Raw genomic sequence first — 20,770 nt, 5'->3', positions numbered from 1 at the left:
TAGAAAGAACGAGACAACTCTGATTGTAATGTTTGTTCAGTTTATAAATACCATTTCTCCTTATCATAATCTCCATAATCCTTCTCAACTTGCAACAAGAGAGAGAGAGGAGAGACGAGAGCGACAGGGAGACTTGGTGAGGGTTTTGAGAGAGAGAGAGAGAGAGAGAGAGAGAGATACAGTAAGGGCAACAGTTCTGTCACGCCAATTAGCAGTCGTTTGGAGTGTGAGTGTGTCTAGACGAACCGTAGCAAATAAATCACATGACTACAATACTTCTGCCATGGGGCTGTCTGCACTGAGAATGGCATTCTTTGGGGCACTGTATGTGTTTCATAAAAAGGACGATAAGGCCCTTCACTTCTGGACAAAGAAAAAAAAAAAAAAACAATTCTAGCTGAAGGAACTAGTGTGTTTAAGGACAGTATTGGCGAAAATTTATTGATCAGAATAAAGAAAAAAAGGAGAGAAAAAAAAGAGAAACATTCTTTAAACAGAATTAAAACAAACTAAACGTCTTGGCAGTTTCACTGAAGATTTAAAAAAAAAAAAAAAAATAAAAAAAAAAAAAAAAAAAAGGTACAATGGCACAAAATAAGCCGAGGCTTAAAGAATACAGGAACATGAGTTCAAATTTCTGTTCTTAGACACCGTGAAGAAGAAAACCAAAAGAAGAATACAAAAACAGAGACTAAACAAACAAACAAACAAACAAAAAAAAACTATGGCTGATGTCTGACAGATGCTGGAACCTGCTGCCCACTTTGCCCTGCCACCGGGACTTATGGGTAAAGAGGGGAAAACGAGGGGGATTGTGGGCACAGACAGCAGATGGCACATCACCAGAGGAAGGCGTGCGTCACGTTTCCACGGAGACCGGAGCCAGGTCTGCCTTCCTCTCCAGATCAGCCTGAACCGGCTCGGTATTGGTTGCCGCGGTTACGGGCCGCCGGTTCACTCTGTCCTGGAACAGGTGCCTGTTGTTGCGTGATGACGACGGCGATGATGATGGTGGTGGTGTTGGTGATGGTTGCCACTGAATTTATTCTCTTTTTTTATGTATTTTTTATTATTATTTTTTTCTTCTCGCTAGTTCATCATCATTGAATATATTCTTTCCCCAACCCCGCCTCCCTCCCCCAACACACAGACAGAGGTTCGGAGGTTTTTAATCTATCTATCTCCATGACGACGTTGAGGGAGTGTGCGCTAGTTCGGTTTCTCCTGGAAGATGTAGAGGTTGTTGGTGGTTGCCACAGCGATGATGTTCTCCTGCGGGTGCCAGGCGGTGTGCAGGATCTTCTTGTTGAAGTCCAGGCTGTCCACGCTGATCTCGTCTTTCTTGCGCTTGCCGCCGGCGCACACTCGCCTGGGTTTGAGGACCTGCCGCGGCTTGCTGCTCTCCCGTGACGCCTCTAGGGTCACATCCCGCCGCTGCGTGCGGTCCAGCATGCGGAAGAAGTTGTTGTAGGAGCCTGTCATCACCACGCTGGACACATAAAACAAAATAAACGTGAATAATTAGAGTATGTCCTTCACTGACACTTCCTCCAACCATTAGAAGGTCAGAGCTGTTGTCCCACACTTTTTATTACAGAATTATTAATGTAGCACAGAACACAAGGCTCAGGTTAATGTGGTCTTGAGCATGTGCCTCATTTCTCAGTTGTGGTTCAGTAATGTTGCTTTGTTTTCTGAATGAAAACTTTAATATGTAAAATAAATTAAATAAAACAACAAAAGCTACTGTTTTATTAAATAAATAAATATATAAACAGACAAACATTCATTCATTGTCTGTAACCCTTATCCAGTTCAGGGTTGCGGTGGGTCCAGAGCCTACCTGGAATCAATTGAATGCAAGGCAGGAATACACCCTGGAGGGGGCGCCAGTCCTTCACAGGGCAACACACACACACTCACACCTACGGACACTTTAGAGTCGCCAATCCACCTATCATTGTGTGTTTTTGGACTGTGGAAGGAAACCGGAGCACCCGGAGGAAACCCACGCAGACACAGGGAGAACACACCACACTCATCACAGACAGTCACCCGGAGGAAACCCACGCAGACACAGGGAGAACACACCACACTCCTCACAGACAGTCACCCGGAGGAAACCCACGCAGACACAGGGAGAACACACCACACGCCTCACAGACAGTCACCCAGAGGAAACCCACGCAGACACAGAGAGAACACACCACACTCCTCACAGACAGTCACCCAGAGGAAACCCACGCAGACACAGAGAGAACACACCACACTCCTCACAGACAGTCACCCAGAGGAAACCCACGCAGACACAGGGAGAACACACCACACTCCTCACAGACAGTCACCCGGAGGAAACCCACGCAGACACAGAGAACACACCACACTCCTCACAGACAGTCACCGGAGGAAACCCACGCAGACACAGGGAGAACACACCACACTCCTGACAGACAGTCACCCGGAGGAAACCCACACAGACACAGGGAGAACACACCACACTCCTCACAGACAGTCACCCAGAGGAAACCCACGCAGACACATGGAGAACACACCACACTCCTCACAGACAGTCACCTGGAGGCAACCCACGCAGACACAGAGAGAACACACCACACTCCTCACAGACAGTCACCCAGAGGAAACCCACGCAGACACAGAGAGAACACACCACACGCCTCACAGACAGTCACCCAGAGGAAACCCACGCAGACACAGAGAGAACACACCACACTCCTCACAGACAGTCACCCAGAGGAAACCCACGCAGACACAGAGAGAACACACCACACTCCTCACAGACAGTCACCCAGAGGAAACCCACGCAGACACAGAGAGAACACACCACACTCCTCACAGACAGTCACCCAGAGGAAACCCACGCAGACACAGAGAGAACACACCACACTCCTCACAGACAGTCACCCAGAGGAAACCCACGCAGACACAGAGAGAACACACCACACTCCTCACAGACAGTCACCCAGAGGAAACCCACGCAGACACAGGGAGAACACACCACACTCCTCACAGACAGTCACCCGGAGGAAACCCACGCAGACACAGAGAACACACCACACTCCTCACAGACAGTCACCGGAGGAAACCCACGCAGACACAGGGAGAACACACCACACTCCTGACAGACAGTCACCCGGAGGAAACCCACACAGACACAGGGAGAACACACCACACTCCTCACAGACAGTCACCCAGAGGAAACCCACGCAGACACAGGGAGAACACACCACACTCCTCACAGACAGTCACCTGGAGGCAACCCACGCAGACACAGAGAGAACACACCACACCGCTAAAGGGACATTGGAATTTATATTGTGTTTAATCCTTTGCTTTAAGATAAATTCCATTTATTCGCTTTCCTTATGTTTATTACCTGAGTAGATCTATAATTTTATTTAAGTTATTCATTTAAAGAGAGTTTAAAGCTGTGATTAGTCTATGCATGGACCCGTTAATTAATTAAATGTGGATCACAAGTTTCCCTGGATATTCCTGTCATTTTATTGTTTGCACACATTTAATTGAAAGCTAAAACATTTTGCAAATAAATGTTAAGTTTTTCTTTAAACCAGGGTAACTTTCATTCATTCACACACGCACAGGCGTCGGTAGATTAGTACATGTATAATATATTGAATATGGGAATCGGCTTAGAATACCCACGTGGGTGCACCCCTAGCTTCGACCAAACCATAATAATTTGGCAGCTCAGATACATGACGTTACACAACTGCATACACAGTTATTCAATAAGTGACATTTACATTAAATACACCTCTTCCTCTTGCCCTCCCCTCGCCTTTAAAACAGCTATCACTGACAGGACTGAGTATGTAATTTAACTGTGATCTGTACTCATTTAAATGCTGTTCTTGAGCTTGACTTCGCTCCACAGTTTAATTAGAGCGAGCTGTATGACAGCGTCACTGACGACAGCTAGCCTCTTGGCCTAGCGCTCTGCTGACCCGAGCTACGTCCCGCTGTTCCTGCCGGCCAGTGATAAGAGGAGCTTCTCCAGATAAGAGCCATGACATGCCCTTAGTAACAGGGGCTCAGGCTATCCTCAACATACTGCACTTTGTCAGCAAAGGAAAGTGTGTCCAATATAACACCAAGGCCATTTTCAAAACGTTAAAATGCTTTCAAATCCTTGGTCAGTGCTTGAGTAGATGTGGGCAGCAACTGGACTAAAATGTAACTACACTTCACCAATCTGCAGATTGCTTTGCTGATTGTTTTGTGTGTAGGTGTATTACTCAAGTTGCTTGTGTGTGTGTGTGTGTGTATAACCACAACCACAGCCCACAAACCACCTCATGTACAAAGACAGGCTTTCACAGAGCAGCTAGTCTACATTTCCATAAATTCTAATTTAGCAGCAGAAGTGTAAACAGTGGACTGTAACTCTGTACTCTGTAGATTTTGTAATTACAGGATCGAATTTATCCAGGACAAGGTAACCGAGGTATCCCTGCTCATTAGCACACACAACTACGACGTTAAATACGACTCCATCTTCTTGATTTGACGTCCCAATTATATTTATTGAGGGGTTTTGATTTGACATCTGCATTTTTTAGGATTTACCAACATTTCCAGCTCAGTTCCAAATGTTTTATAAGAAAATATGAAACACCCAGCACTTTCCCACCCACCCTCCCACTCTCTCTGACAGGACGCATTCTGAAGCCTGGTTTGAGCACTGACATGAAAGACGTTAAATGCGATGCTCTGAAATAGAGCAAACGGAGGATGTTTGTACAGTTTGTCATCAGCTGGTGGATCCTAAGAACAACACACTGATTTATCAATACAATTTCCACCTGTAAACAGAGCTCCTCCTCACCTGTCATTCCCATTCCAGCAGCACTCGAACTTGTCAAAGATGCAGTCGTTTTCATAGAGTGAGCACAGCTTACTCCTGAGGTATTCATGAACCTGTGGAGATATAAAAAAAACTATCAAGAAAGGGTTAATTAAATGTGTTTGGGCCTCACAGTTTGGTGCGATCCCCCAATTGTAACACATACTATGGCCAGTCATGTCATTACCGAGCCAGAAAAGAGGTTCACTGTTATGTGCTTCCTTTCATTTTATTCTATTATACGTCATTTTGTAGCCAGTTAACAATACACAATAAAAGTCCTGAATAAAAGGGATGATTTGACCAGATGATTTATACAAATGTGAAAATTTACACATCGATAAGTTTGATTTAAGCTTGTGTTTGAGCTTCTGGAGGAAAGGTTTGAATAGCTCTGGGCTACGGTATGAAAACTCTAAACCATGTGTCAAACTCAAGGCCCGCCGTATGATTTGATGTGGCCCACAAGAGCTTCAAAGACTGATCGACTGCAATCTAGTGGCTTAATGCCGTCGCTTCACGGGTAACAATCAGCCTGAATTGTGGGAAATGGAGTTTATGGCCAATGCACGCTTTTAGACTTAATTATTAATTAATCCGCCACTAATTCTAAAGCGTGCACTGACCTTAAACTACATTTCCCACAATGCATGCTGATTAAGCCACTAGATCGCAGTGTATCCTCTTCGATGTGATTTTTTTCAACAAGTGGAATTAAGAAATAGCTACAAATATTGATCCCAAAATGTCCAGGAAAAGAAAAATCATTGACAATGGAAGACTTTGAAGAGAAATGTGAAGGCGATACATGTTTGTGCTTCAAGGAGAAAAACCGGTGTGTCTTTTGTGTTTTGAGGCGGTGGCAGTTGTCAAGGAGTACAATTTACGTCGGCACTTTGACACCAAACACGGAGCTAATTTTGCCAAAGTTAGCCTTCAAGAAAAGCAACAAACTGTACAAGAAAAGGCAAACTGAGATCGCAGCAGAATGTTCACAAGAGAGAGCTACGGGCCAAAACGACGCAGCTGTGAAAGCTAGCTTTATTGTAGCTGAAGTCTTTTTCAGGGGGTGCATTTTTGAAGCAGCGTGTGCTGAAGGTCGTAACTTGTGTTTGATGATGTTTTTCTTTATTCACTTGGAGAGTTTGATCATTGATTGATGGAGTAATGAGTTCCTTAACCTCACAAACTAACAGGATTTATGTTGTTAACAGCAAATATTTCTAAGTTGAATAAGTAATAAATTCAAAGTTATTTAACATTAAGGAGTACGTACATTTATTTTACATTTAGTTACATTTACACGGTCTTACAGTTACATCTGGCCCTCTGAGGGCACCCATTACGCTGATGTGGCCCTCTGTGAACATGAGTTTGACGCCCCTGCTCTAAACACGCACAGTAATGGTGCTCTACAGTCAGTCAGTACCCTCTAGTGGCTCAGAGGTGCTAGTACACAAACACATATCTAGATATAAAACCTATCAAATGTAATCAACAAAGACGTTCTGTTGGAAAGTTGACCATTTACTCAACGTTGTCAGTTTAGAGAATTCATTATTGACCTTAATTACATCACATCATTTTACCATAACCCCACATCTCTACAACAGAATAGAAACAAAGGTAGTGACTTTCAAAACCTGACTCTCAGGGAACACCCAGACTTGTTCAGAGCAGAGTAACACTCAGGACACCTTAACACAAGCTCTAGACTGTTTCTATAAACATACGTCAAAGTGGGACGTTTACCTCAACAGCATTTCCGTCAGAACAACGTAAACCCACCTGGTACGTCTCCACAGGGCGATTTTCCATGTTGAGGTCCCAAATCTTGACGGACAGATAGTCTCGGGTCATCATGTAACGGCCGCTGTGGCTGAACTTCACGTCTGAGATGGAAGAGATGATTTCTGAAAAGAAAGAGCGATTGCTGGGGTCCTCTGGCTCCTCGAATACTGAAGGAGTGAGAGGGAAAATAAATGTTATCAGAGAGAAAGCGGCTGAAACAAGCAGAACGGCTATCGGCGCGAGTACGGTGATGCTCACATTTGGAGTGCTTGTCGCAAAGTGCGGAGGCACGCATGTCACACATCCGGATGGTGCCCTTGCTGCTGCTGTAGACGAAAGTGTTGCACTGGTGGGGGTGGAACTCGGCCGCAGTGATGACCTCCGTCAGCTCCTCCATGTTTGTCGGCTTGATGTCCACGATGTCTAGCGCTGGGTTAAGGAACACCAACAGACAGAGACACACACTGCCATTCAATCTTGTCTACATACCCACACACACACCACAAAATCCTTGCAGGAGCAGTCTCATGTTGATTCTAAGAGCTGGTATTTACTACAGACTATCCACAGTGACATGGGGAGTGGAAAAAAACGTGTATGACTCAGAGGCACTGGGTTATCTCCTTTGTAACAATTGGGAAAGTCATCTCCCTCCTCTACTGTATTGATAACATCTACACCCATACAGATGAATGGGGATTTATCGGCTCTGTTGAGAACCTGGGCTGGAGACAAGGAGAATGGAGTTTCTCACAAACGAATAATTTAAATATAGTCTAATTATCATTTATGCAAGTCTCTGAAAGTGCCATAATTTCCTTTAGAAATGACCACCACCGCTGCATTTTAAATACACGACTCAACTGACACGTCCCACTATGCTCCTCAGCGCAAAACTTCAGCAGGAGAGAAAGAGTCTTATTTGTCACAGCTCTGACAGCCTCCTGTTGGGTTTGGACAGGAGGTTACAGGCCAAAGCTGGTGCCAGGTATTGAAATCGTTTTTGCCACCAATCAAACCACTTCCAGTGGCTTCCAAGCGTATTAAGCGATCCAAGTCATTCATCACATTATTTCAATAAATGAATGGCACACAGCAGTGTTCCAGTCACTGTACTTCAAGTAAATAATAGACTAATATCTTGATTAAAAGATAAGCAATGTGAAATATTTGTTGCAACGTGCTTTACTCGTTTATTAGGGGGTGCTGATAACTCTATATTTGTGGCACTGTAAAATGTTAGGGCACTGTAAATACTCTATTTTTTCTGTGTCAATGGCAACTGTAATAGGTTGGAAAAGCATTCTTGAAGCAAGTATGGATCCATTTGAAATCCTCCAGCCTTAAATCAAGGAATCTGTTCCCAGATCAGTTTTACGCCCAGCCTCTGGCCCCCATAGCCCAGTGCAGGATACTGAAGCTGCGGTCTGTGATCTCCAAGTGCCAGAGGTTAATGCGCAGGTCGTCTGCGGACAGGTACGTCTCGTTGTCGCTGTTGACTGAGATGGAGTTGATGTGGTAAGTGTGAGCGTTGGCAAAAACCCGGCGAGGGCTGGCTTCCACCATGAGGTCCATGGGTCTGAACACCGGCACCTACAGGGCAGTGTGTATACAAAGGGTTATGGAGTATCCGCCAAACGTGTAGCTTTAATACCATGACAAGATACAGCCCACTCTTGTAAACATTCATTAAATAAAAGTAAAGAGGCGAGTAATGACAGTGTCAACAATAGTTTACAACACAGTTCCTTGTAGGGCCTCTGTAAAACTCAACACTTAAGTGTCATCCAGTCCATTTTTGGAAAGCCTTTTTATGTATATTTAAGACGTGATTTTCACAGTCATGAAGTGCAGGAAGGAGTAACACCCAGGTAGAGTGGTTGTAATTTATGGAAACGTCAACCCCAGCCACTTCACTGTGAGAAGCAGAGATTCATGAGACTTCAGTCATCGCCGTGTTAAACCTGTGGAGATTAAAGCGGCTACTGGCTTTCTGAAGAGTGCTGACTATAAATGCTACAAATCCTTTAAGCATGAGGTCATGCAACAATTCATAAAGCTCAATGGCTGATATTTATGAAGCTACACTTAGGAAGAGGAAATAAATATTAACAAGCACAGATCATTACGTTACTTTCCATATGCAGCCAAGCCAAGCTCCCAGGACAATTCCATAGTCTTACTCAAAACAGCTGGAGAATATCTAGGTATTTCAAATTTCTTTTAAAATGATTATATAATCCATCATTTGCTATTGTCCATAACATTTTGAACTTCTTGTTTGGAAATTTCTGAACGTTGTCCTGTTTCTTCTCTTCAAAGGACACCTTCTAAAGTTCTAATCGCGCCCCCTGCTGGAGAAACCTCAGACCATGTCCCCAGTTATAAGGTCTAGGGCCAATAAATAATGATGACATTTACCTAGAACCTTTCAGGACAGTTGCAATGGATCTAAGAGCTGATTATTTTTAACTCACTCACAAAAGACATGTGTGTGTGAGTAAATACCCGTAGAGTTGTGATGGTGGTTGAATCCCTGCAGCGTCCATCTTCCTCTTTAAGATTGTAGCCCTCTGGTCTTTTATCGCGTTCACTTATCTTCCATAATTTAATAGTTTTGTCTGTCAATCAAAGACAAACACAAGCATAAAAGACATCATTCTCTAGCCCTTTATCATGATATTGAATTGGGGCCAAAATAAAAATAAATGCCAATGTGTTACAAAACACTCTGCACACAGAACGGGGACAAAAAAAGGATCATGGTTTTATTTTAGCCCGTTTGAACTCCTACTGCTCCACCTCAGTGAAATAGGCACTTGCATATAAATGGCTGCCTCCTGGCTGTGAGAGGAAGAGTTAGCAGTGGAAGAGCTGCAATCCAGAGCTCCAAAATGCCTTCATAAACACGCAGTGGTTGTATAACACATCAGGGATCATATTTTTAGACAGAGAGCAGACAGCTCTGGTGAGTCACAAGCGAAAATATATAAATTAATAAATAAATAAATAAAATCACTGATTTGGAGGATTTGCCGCAACTGGGATATCTCAACAGGAGGTAATCTCAGGTGCATTTACTCATCCAGTGATTAGTCCATTCGCACTTTAAAAAGGCAGCAAACAAATGCTGATTACCGGGGGTTCTCAGACTTAGATCTGACTAATAGATCAGATGGCTGATTTAACTGGCCTATGTTAGGGAAGTGCACATTTTTTGTCACAGTGTAATGGGTTTTTCCATTACAACATTTTTCATATTAACACGGTATATGCTATTACTGTGAATGTAGGACAAGTGAGGGGTTTTCGGCACTGTGCAGTTCAGCTCAACCCAACAGTGCACAGCTGGCCAGTTAACAGGCACTTGTGGTTTAGCACACCACAGCAGATGAGCAAATTGACACCCAAAACACACATATTTATAGGACAAAGCCTCATATTTGTGAGCATAAGGTCAAGCGAAGTGTCTTCTGAATATTTTTTGCTCGTTTCCAGCTCCTTCTGCTATTTCCGTTATATCTCCCAACCCTAGTCTTAATATTTTCCCTTTAAATATATTAAAAAATGTTTGTGAAAATTATCACTGGGTCACGGTGTTACTTTAAACAATATGCTGTGCTTGTACTAACCATTTGTTGACAACAAAAATTGTGCTGCGTTTTTCTGTGGCAGCCAGCGGATTTTGTTGATCTTCTCCTCGATCTCCAAGCTCTTCAGGTAGTCGAATTCGGGCTCATGGCTCTGAAATGTACTGTAAACATTGTACTCGCTGCGGCACTGTGGCAGACTCTTGTTCTGTGGAGAGAAAATGCTAAAACTGGTCAGAGTACACTTCCAAAAAACACGGCTTTAAATCCAGGCTACAATAGGTATCTTTAATAAATCATCGTATTATAAATACATCGTAACATATGCAACATGTGATAATATATTAATATAAACAGCTATTAAAAATACATTATATAAAAACTATCAGAAAATAACTGCGTAAACTGGGCACAGAGCTAAAAACCAACTGTAGGCTACAGAGAACTTTACATAAGGACGCACACACACTGAATGTCAGTGTGCCTTTAAAATACTAGATAGTAGAGATGCTGCAGTAGCAATTTTGAACACTGAAAAAGATATTGGCATGTACAGGAGTTAGACAATGAAAGTGAAACACCTGTCATTGTAGTGTGGGAGGTTTCATGGCTAAATTGGATCAGCCTGGTGGACAATCTTCATTAACTGCACACTGCACCAGTAAGATCATGTGCATCCAATGGTTCAAACACTGTGTCCTGAAGGCGGTGCCGTGTATCAGGACGACAACGCACCAATACACACAGCAAGACTGGTGAAAGAGTGGTTTGATGAACGTGAAAGTGAAGTTGAACATCTCCCATGGCCTGCACAGTCACCAGATCTAAATATTATTGAGCCACTTTGGGGTGTTTTGGAGGAGCGAGTCAGGAAACGTTTTCCTCCACCAGCATCACGTAGAGACCTGGCCACTATCCAGCAAGAAGAATGGCTTCAAATCCCTCTGACCACTGTGCAGGACTTGTGTATGTCATTCCCAAGACGAACTGACGCTGTATCGGCCGCAAAAGGAGGCCCTACACCATACTAATAAATTACTGTGGTCTAAAACCAGGTGTTTCACTTTCATTGTCCAACCCCTGTATATTTGTATCTGTCATTGTCCAATTAAAAACATATGTCCATTTTCTGAATCTGGACTTGAACTTAAAAATCTCAATGAAACTAATAAACACGGTGAGAGAATGCAGTGCTTCTGCTGACAGTTAGCTCAAGATAAACTGCATCTCTTCATGGTGAGCATGCTTATTCTGCTGCCTTTCACATGACACTTGGACAGTGGTGTTTACCATTTCAGTGAGCAGTGCTTTTGTGGAAAAATATCCTGATACTTCCAGTGATAAACCACTGAAGGCTGCCTGCGATCATTGGGGTGCTATGGCAAGTGTATAAAGATACAGCCCAGTGTTATCAAGGAAAATATTGATAGATTTTAATTTCTTAAATTAGAAGATGGGCGAGGAAAGAGGACAGATAACAGATGATGGAAGGTGTATTTGCGTTGATGTTTTGGCAGCAGTCCCGAGGCAGTACCTCAGTGTCTTGCTGGAAGATGACGACTCGCCCGCCTTTGTCTCCAGTGGCCAGCAGTTCCCCTGAGTGGTTGAACTCCACAGTGGAGATGATGTCGGCTGTTGGAGAAACAGACACAAACACGCTTGTCAAATTCCCGTCACCCTTTAATTCCAAAGAAAAAGAGAAAGAGAGAGTAACAGAAAGAGGACACTTGATCCATTTCAAAAACCCCTGGCTTCCATGATGTCAAACCGTCTGAATCAGTGCTGAACAACACTGTATCAAGAGTTCACGATTATACTGTAGTATTTTTACAGACTGCCCCCTCCCTCCAGTTCACACTCGTGCACCGTGAAAGGACATGGGCATGATTATTCATTCAAGTATTTTCACGAACCCCGTATCTCAAACTGAATTACGGGATCAGTGTACCACAACGAGACGTGGCTAAGGCAGGAGCCTTGTAGCCCTAGTCTCAGCGCTGGATACGGAGTGAGATGGAGAGTGACTCAGATTTAACCCCTAGCTGCCCAGTGGAGCAGAAGAACAATACGGCAAAAAGACTGCGGCAGGGAGCTTTTGTGTAGGCCTGAGCTCCCTGGGGCCTCTGTTTGAGCATGAGTGAGTGAGTGAAAGAGTGGGTAGAAGGCAGATAGCTTTGGATAGTGTGTGTGAGGCTGTGGGGGGGGGGGGGGGGGGGGGGGGACATTGCATCAGGCTATAAGTTCATAAGCGAATAGGACATTCTCCTCCTTCTCCTTTCAAATCAGGGATAATAGAGAAAAATTATGTTTGGAGGGAAGATGGAAAATTGAAATACAGTTGAAAATTGTACAACGACTTCCCCTTAAATTCCAGAGGCTATAAAACACTGAATTCCAGTGAGCGAACCCAAAACTCCCGCCCTTTCAAATCGCACACTTCCTCCCCCACCTCTAGCAAGAACAACCTGTATGCAGATGTTTACACTGTGTGTATATAATAGCATGAGTGCAACATAAGAATGCTTGAGCGTCCTTATGATATTCGTCGAGAAACGAAGACCGCAGCACCATTCCATGGATTCCAGTGCGGTGGCTTTGCGCAACTCATGGATCATACACTTGGCTCCTCCATCTGCACTGTATTATGCACTCAGACTGAGCAGAGAAGAATGTCACGTCCCTTATCTCAGGCCTTGGCGTAAAAACAACAGCAGTTGCGCCCCTTGAGACGACTGAAATAAGAGCACGATAAGGCGGCGCGATGTATCATCTATAAATTGTTTTTGTAATATTGTCAATTTGCAGTGGGGATATTGCAGAATGATGCAAAATGCAAATGAGCCCTCTGACTAATTACAATGACTTGTAATGTTCTCTGAGCCTCTTGTCGAAATCAAATGATCAAGATGAGTTGCTCTGAGGGTCTTGATGGAGTAAGGTACTGACAAGAAGCATCAAACAAATCACATCAATCCTTCTCCAGGGCGGTTTAAAGGAATAAACCCCAGCGTTATCAAACTCTCAGCAGCAAATCAAATATCACTTTTATGCAATTTCCTAAAATTAGAAATTTTCAAAGCCTTGAAACAGAGAACAGTTGCTTCAGTAGGTACCTGCCCTAATGCAGGCTTCTCAAATAGTTCTCAAACTTCTCAAATTGAAGTACCAGGGATCGTGTGTCTGTGGTAATTAACTAAAAGCTAAAGATGTGACCTCAAGTGAGATACACAGTCAACCCTTGCCTTAGTGATGCATATATGGGAAATATTAGTCACTGTCGATATTATTCCTGCTTATCTTTCCATGCTATTTTCAAGAAACTGATACTAAATCCACCTCGATCTGCATCAGAGAAATAACATTTCTATTTTTATATGGTTACAAATGGAAAGAGACAAACAGAAGAGCAGATATTTCCATGTTTTAGACTTAAACATTCTACTTTAAAAGGGGCAATTTAAAAAAAAAAAACTGCTCAGTTTATGAAGAGGTGAGATGCACCTTGCAGTTGAAGACAATGCAGTCTCTAGAAAAGAACAACCTGTGGGACTCTGAGCGCAAACGAATAATACCGGTCACCCAGGGAGCCAAGCAACAAGCTACAGCATGTGGGCTGCTGTTTACGCTGTTAGCTAAAGTCATGCAGGATCAAAACCATCCCACTCCGAAACGGTACAGGGTTGACATATTGCCACACTAATGGAATCAAGTCAAGTCCTCCCAAGTGGGAAAGAAGAGAATTTCAAACATGATGAGGCAAGGTTTACCTGACGTTTTTTCAATCAGATACAAGTCAGTTCCACAATCAGACGGCACCAGATTCAGACTTCATTGCTCAATCGCTGAAGCAATTAATGAATGCTTGTGTTCTCATATAAGGCTGGGGCTACATTAGGAAATCCACAAAGGGAAACTCCTCGGTCAAATCCGTGGCATAAAGTTGATTGCCACACACACAAACCGAAAAACTTTGTTTTAGTATAATATCAGAAAATACCAGCTCAAAACCATACTGACACGTATTATAAATGTGCTCTGACTCAACAGCCTTTCCTTTTCTAAGTTCTGGGAAATGTACCTGTGGTAATCAAACCTTAGACACATCTGGACACTGTGAAACACTGGAGAAACTCCTTTAACCAGAGAGCAACAGATTGTTGTCATTCCACTCAGGGATGCATGCTCACATACGCAATGATAAAATGCAGAGTTAAAGGCTAAGCACCACTTAATGGACCTCCATGAATATTCCACATTATTGTAGTTACTGACAGATATAAGTATGAATTAAAATGAAAATAGCAGCTTAATTTGCTTTAAAACTGACAATTTTATTAAATTGACGGAAAAACCCGAGCTCTCTACGGAAATTCTTGAACGCGATCGTGACGTCACTGGTGGACAACAGCTGAACAACGCCGCGGTAAAACACTGTTATGACTGACTGTTATGACAGTATCTAGCTAAATAACCAACATTATTCATGACAGTAGCCTAGCAATAAGCTAAACTCAAATGTAGAGGTACCGTTATTCTTGTAAATGTGATCGAAGTCGAACTCGAATTCATCCGACACTATAAACCTCCGTAATGCAGCTACGTAGCCGAGTATAATCTGAGCACCGAGTTTAGCGAGTCAAGCTAACGTTAACTAACACCAACTAAAACAGGCGAAGTGAGTGTCCTTACCCTGTTTACCTCCATGTTACAGAGGCTCTTGAACACCTTTCGTTGGTGTCCTTACATGCCCATATTGTTGGAAAAGCGCCAGTGTAATGAGCTACAGATAACGGAGTGAGCGGAGGGTCCTTTCCAAAGTGCTCGTTTAAAGTGGACAAACTTAGTCCATTTTCTGGATATTTTGGGATCTTTGGGTCATTTGTTCACAGATGTCCCACTGTACATTGAATGATTGCAGCCAAAAACAACACACCTTTTCGTCATTTTGCATTAAATTAAGTGCAGCTTCTAGAGTGTTGTCCACCATCTACGTCACAGGCAAGACGCCTATTAGAGTTTCCCAACACCGTTGTGGGGGGGGAGGGGGGGGGGGCAACGGTCTTTTAAACCTTATTCCTTCAATTAGTAAGAAATATCATGTTTTCTGACGATCAATAAACACAAGTTAGGAACTCAAACTCCACGGTATTTATTTGTTTGACACTTTCATAGAGCTGCTGCTTAGTCTTTAAGGAACTAGAAGTTGATTAGCATAGAGGAGAACTGTAATACGTGTATGATTACAAATGCAGCCACATTAATACATTTTAAGAGATTATCCCAACAGTATGATAGGAATCTGATATCATCATGAATCCCTAACTCCCATCTTATACAGTCATATGGAAAAGTCTGTGCCCCACAAAGTCAAATGACATGTTTTGCTGATTTGAATAAAAAGAGAACAAACGTTTACATGTTCGTACGTATGCAGTACGTTAAAGCACGTAAAAACAGCTTTGGAGGACCACTTACCTTCAGCTACGTCATCATCGATGGCCCCTTTTACTTGCGAGAAACACCACTGCACATCGTTGCCCCCGCCTCCGGCACCTGCAGCCACAGAGAAGGTGTTAAACATTAGGAATCAATCTCAGTGGCCATTGAACCAAAGTTCTATTCATTAATGTTGCAGGGTTATCTTTAACCTCCACCCCTTAAATCCCACCAAATCATTACTGTCAACCCACAGACCTATGACTGAAGTCCACCCCAGACTCGCAGGCCATATTTTCAATTCAGGCCACTGATGACAATCTCGTTCAGAATTAATATAATCGTTTTTAATTTACATTACAGTGAAAATGATAAAGCCTAATGTCGGACCGTACTGTATCTAGTATTGTGTTATGAATCAGTAAACATCAAGCTGCTGTTTGGTAATGTATGTTCAGGGCTGAACAATATGGGCAAATTTAAATCATGATATATTCCTTAATTATGGTCGATACGATATGATTCCAATATTGATATGAACAATATAATATCCACTGAAAAACATCCAAAAACAAACAAGAAACATGACATCACCATCAAAATTAAACCTACTGGCTTTGTCAGTATTAATATTTTAGTAATATTAGAGTGTGCTGAATTGACGACAGCGCCCTGTAATGAACATCAGTCAGTGACAGATGCTGTAAATGTATATTGAAATATTGAAAATGTGTTTTAAAAAATCATAACTGTTATTCAAACATTTTTATTGCGATAAACACTGATACTAAATTATTGTCCAGCCCTTTGCATGTTAAAGACAGGCATTGGGTTGCTAAATACGGCCATTCTGATTGGACAAACTCAGCTCCAAGCCTGTGGAATAAGGGTACATCTCCCTACTTCAAACTTAAAACATTTGTCAGAACTCAAATTCAGCTTTTAAACAGCAACTTCCATAAAATACTATTTCTTTTACAGCCCTAAATTACAATGAATAAATCAAACATTCTCTTCTAGACTACACCAGTCCTTAAACACGGTCTCATTTACTACAGAAATAGTTTAATCCTGGTTTTGTGTATTTGGAAAAATACTGTGAAACTGAATCGAATCAGTACCGTTCCGTACTACACCACAAGGGCAAATAATACTCGAGAAAACATCTCACTTCGGGCATATGCTGCACAAAACGTAAAATATCGCAGCAGAAAGAGGCGAGTCACACCAAGCTGAATACTGCTTAATGGCTCCGTCTGCCAGAAAAGAAGGGAAAGGCTGAGTCAATCCGCAAAAGAGGTAGTGAAAAGGTGCTGAAAAACCAGGATACGGCCTCATAGAAAAGCACCCATATGGAAGTGAGACAGACGGAGGGTGTCCATGATCTTGCTGTATCTTACATGTCGTTTAAAAGCCTTCTTCATTTCACAGAAACCATAACAACCACCGTGCTTCACCACAGAAGAGCCTCAAGAAGTGCTTTCAGAGCAAATCACACCCAATGACTTCATGTCCCTAGCTCTAGTTTTATGACGGCTAAAGGAAACAGGTTGGGCAACTCCTATGTGGCTGCGCATTAATCCGCACACTAAAGTGTTCATTAAGTGTTTCAAGGGAATGGATGTGAGATTAATTTTCTTTTTTTTTTTTTCCACGGTCTCTCATCCATGCCAGTGACACACAACGCAATCCAATTCAAATTCACAGCCAAAAATGTACAATGAACAGCTATTCATTCCAGGATGTGTCTAGAGCAACTGAGTCACGACGCCAAAAATGGACGTTACTTCTGTCAGACTTTGGCAAAAACAATCTGGACGCTGTCGTTCATCAGCTTTAACAGGAGCCATCTCACAGTGATTGACCCAAGCATAGCCTCCATCCAAAGGGGCAGCATGGGAGCAGCAAAAACAGCTAAACTGAGAGCGTCGACACGGACAATGATATCATAACCACTGAAGATATTTTCACAGTACAAGGCATGACGTGTGTTATCATCAAATGGGATGTAAATATTCACTTTAACAATAAAAAATAACATCGCACACTCTTTAACTATCTTTTTTAAACTTTGTAAAGCCATCACCGTTCAGTCTCCAGCCTCTTCCAAGAGATTCCTATGTTGAACAGAGTTAAAATGCAAATCATTTCATTTAAAATGCAATATCTGCATAGATTTGGAAGGTTTTCAGCAGTGCCTTTAAGATGAGTTGATATTCTGGAGTTCTGAAAGATGACCTGATTCATAAGAGCTTTAAGAACCATTCCATTTTTTGCACCTGTTCAAGTCAAACATCACTGTCCTGGGGTTTTCACTGTAGATTTCAAGACTGCTTTACTATTGTACTGTCAATTCTGAGTCACCAATCTTCTAAAAAGGTACTCCAACTCTGTACTGTTACACCCCTAATTCAAAGCCTCTCTCTCTGTGGGTATCAAGCAAACGTTAAGTCATAAAAATCTGAAAATAGTAATAGATCACTCACTTTCTCCTCTAAAAATATGAAATTAAACATTCATTAAAATATTCCACTTCCCAATTTCAGCACAGACTGAACACAATTAGCGTAGCTGAATATAACGTAAAAAAATAAATGAATATTCACATTAAGATTGTAGTACACGAGTTCAATCTTGGTGTAGAGACTTAAAATATCAGTCTCAGTCTTGGTCCTGCGTTCTGGAGACTGTTCTGGAGACCAGCTGGGTGCAGCATCTCCCGCAAAGGTATTTGCTAACAGAACTTATGGTTGTCGTCACTACATATCAGCTCTTTCTCATCATGTTTAAATATAATTGCAATTTGAATAAGCTTAGAGGGATAAACACTTCACTGCTCTTCTCCAACATAAAATCAAATACAGCGCTTTACTGTGCGGCTTCACCCAATTATTTTATTCTTCGTTTACAGTAACAAATGTATACAGTAATCTGACCGTTCAAACCACATTCTGAGGTGGGCAAAGTCTCTCATGAACAAGTTGTTCTTGATGAATGAACGCCAAAGCGTCTTGATGCTTCCCCGACAACAATAAGCACCATCTGTGTCCACCTTATCACAGCTCCAGCCTGGTTGAGCAAAAGGTGGAGTTTAAAGTTGTGTGCAGACTATGCCATGCTTCTCCTCCAGCAGAAATATTCAGAGAAATACAATCATAAGCGGTCAGGAGACATTTGAAACGGCAGATGTGAACAGCTACGTGTTTGAAAGTCATTTGTGAGCGGATCAGCAGAGAGGCATATTAATGCAAGGTGTGAATGAGGCCTCAGTCTTTGTCTTCTTTTGGAATCGATGTGTCCCAATCTGTCTTAACGTGGCTCTGTGTCTGTCTTCACTCAGATTGGATGTGTCCCGGTCTTTTGATTTGGATTGATATATCACAGCCTCAGTCTTGACTCTGACAATGTGCTCTGGTCAGACCTGGTGTCTCTCGAATCAGAATTAATGTGTTCTGGTCTACATCAGGATTTGGACTCTGCTCTAATGGCCTTTGCTATTACACTAACCCACACAGTACACAGTGTACACACACAACCTGCAGATAGTTTTATTACACAGACGAAAGTTCAAACAGCCATTTAAACTGTGGTTTTAACTCATTTTTTTAACTTACAGCAGGTGAGTGGAGTCAGCAAGGGTTAGTTTATCTCTGACAAAGCAAATGCAAGAATAATAAACAAGAAAATACTGTGGTTTAACGGCTTAAATCATTTCACATAAAGGACAAATGAACTGTGAAAGCAGCGAGGGAATTCGAGATTCGAGCCCGGTTACCGTTACTCAGCTCATATTAACTTATCCTTTTAAACGACTCCGAATATGATTATCCACTAATTTAACGATATTTGTAAGTAACATGGCCGTAGTTTTTACAAAAGCAAAAAACCTAACACGCCTCATCCCGTTTTAACCGAAACAAACCCTGAAAAGCAGACAAGACGGCCGCAGTGTGGCTAAGCTAACGCGCCTAAGCGAAGCAGGGCTGCTTCTTATTCGAATTCGCGGTTCCACCTTAAAAGGCGCAGGCGCTAGAATGAAACCGCTGCAGCATTTAAGGTGGAAAGGAACAATTAGACCGAGAAGTTGGTGAATGCGGAGCTATCAAACGCTCTACTCACTTCCGCGAATGTTATAACAATCCTCAAGACCCTAAAAAGTGTTGTCGGTGAAGCGTAGTTGTTAACACCGACACAAAAATAGCAAATACACCGCTTTTAGCTGGCTACATCTAGCATTAGCACGGTTACCTGCCATGGCGAGAGGGAGTTCAGGGAACTTTGGGCTCTGTGGTGTGTGGAGTCACTCCGGCTGAGATTGTGTGGATGTGGCAGGGTTGAAGCCGATGCCTCGGACACTGTTTTTGTTTGTTGTTTGTTTTGTGGCTTGGTTTTTATTTGTGTCCGTGTCCCAGTTTAAGCCCCGCGGAAAAAAAACACTGCTCATTCACTCCCTTTAGCTTCTCCTCCCACTCTCCACATTCAAAATGGCGCAAACCTCCTCCTCCGACAGAACACGCCGTCAATATGCGCCGCTCTGGGAGGGGAGGAGGAGGAGGAGGAGGAGAGTGAGAGGGCGAGAATGAAAGAGGAGTATGTATAGATGGGAGAGAAATAATCAAGGAAGAGGAGGAGGGTGAGAGTGAAAGAGGAGTATGGAGGGATGGAGGAGATGAGAAAATAGAGGTGGAGAGAGGTATGGAGTTGAGGATGGAGGAGTGTGAGAGGAGGATGAAGAGGTGGGAGAGAAAAAAATGAAGGAGGAGGAGGAAGGGGGACAGGGAGCAGAAGGAGAGAGGAGGGTGACAGTGAAAGAGAGAAGGATGGAGTGGAGTGAGGATAAAGGAGGAGGAGATGAGAAGAAAGAGGGGTGGAGGGAGAGGTATGGAGTTGAGGATGGAGGAGTCTGAGATGGGGAGAGAAAAGTGATGTAGGAGGAGGAGGGAAAGAAAGAGGGGGAGAGAGAGGTATGCAGTTGAGGATGGAGGAGTGTGAGAGGAGGATGCAGAGATGGGGAGAGAAAAAATGATGGAGGAGGCGGAGGGTCAGGGGGGAGGAGTAAAAAAAATGG

General features: G+C 42.8%; 1 protein-coding gene across 1 annotated transcript; it reads right to left on the bottom strand.

Annotated features, from left to right (window-relative positions):
• Nucleotides 1–564: 564 nt before the first annotated feature.
• Nucleotides 565–20,202, bottom strand: ppp2r2ab (protein phosphatase 2, regulatory subunit B, alpha b). Its single transcript, XM_066650910.1, has 10 exons — nucleotides 19,951–20,202; nucleotides 15,742–15,819; nucleotides 11,801–11,898; nucleotides 10,309–10,474; nucleotides 9,185–9,297; nucleotides 8,092–8,269; nucleotides 6,935–7,099; nucleotides 6,674–6,843; nucleotides 4,868–4,959; nucleotides 565–1,489 (listed from the first exon to the last, which is right to left on the bottom strand). Exons 1-10 carry the CDS (start codon nucleotides 19,955–19,957, stop codon nucleotides 1,210–1,212), a joined length of 1,347 nt encoding a protein of 448 aa, XP_066507007.1. The 5' UTR covers nucleotides 19,958–20,202; the 3' UTR covers nucleotides 565–1,209.
• Between the last annotated feature and the right edge of the window lie 568 nt (nucleotides 20,203–20,770).

Source organism: Hoplias malabaricus, chromosome 18 (assembly GCF_029633855.1).
Source record: "Hoplias malabaricus isolate fHopMal1 chromosome 18, fHopMal1.hap1, whole genome shotgun sequence".
Lineage (NCBI taxonomy): Eukaryota > Metazoa > Chordata > Actinopteri > Characiformes > Erythrinidae > Hoplias > Hoplias malabaricus.
This window is presented reverse-complemented; position numbering and strand designations above follow the sequence as displayed.

Excerpts from the sequence above, each read along its gene's own strand:
- ppp2r2ab (XM_066650910.1), bottom strand. Across the intron at positions 6,844-6,934 it reads TTGCGACAAGCACTCCAAAT|TATTCGAGGAGCCAGAGGAC; the intron begins GTGAGCATCACC and ends TCACTCCTTCAG. Across the intron at positions 4,960-6,673 it reads GCCCTGTGGAGACGTACCAG|GTTCATGAATACCTCAGGAG; the intron begins GTGGGTTTACGT and ends ATATCTCCACAG.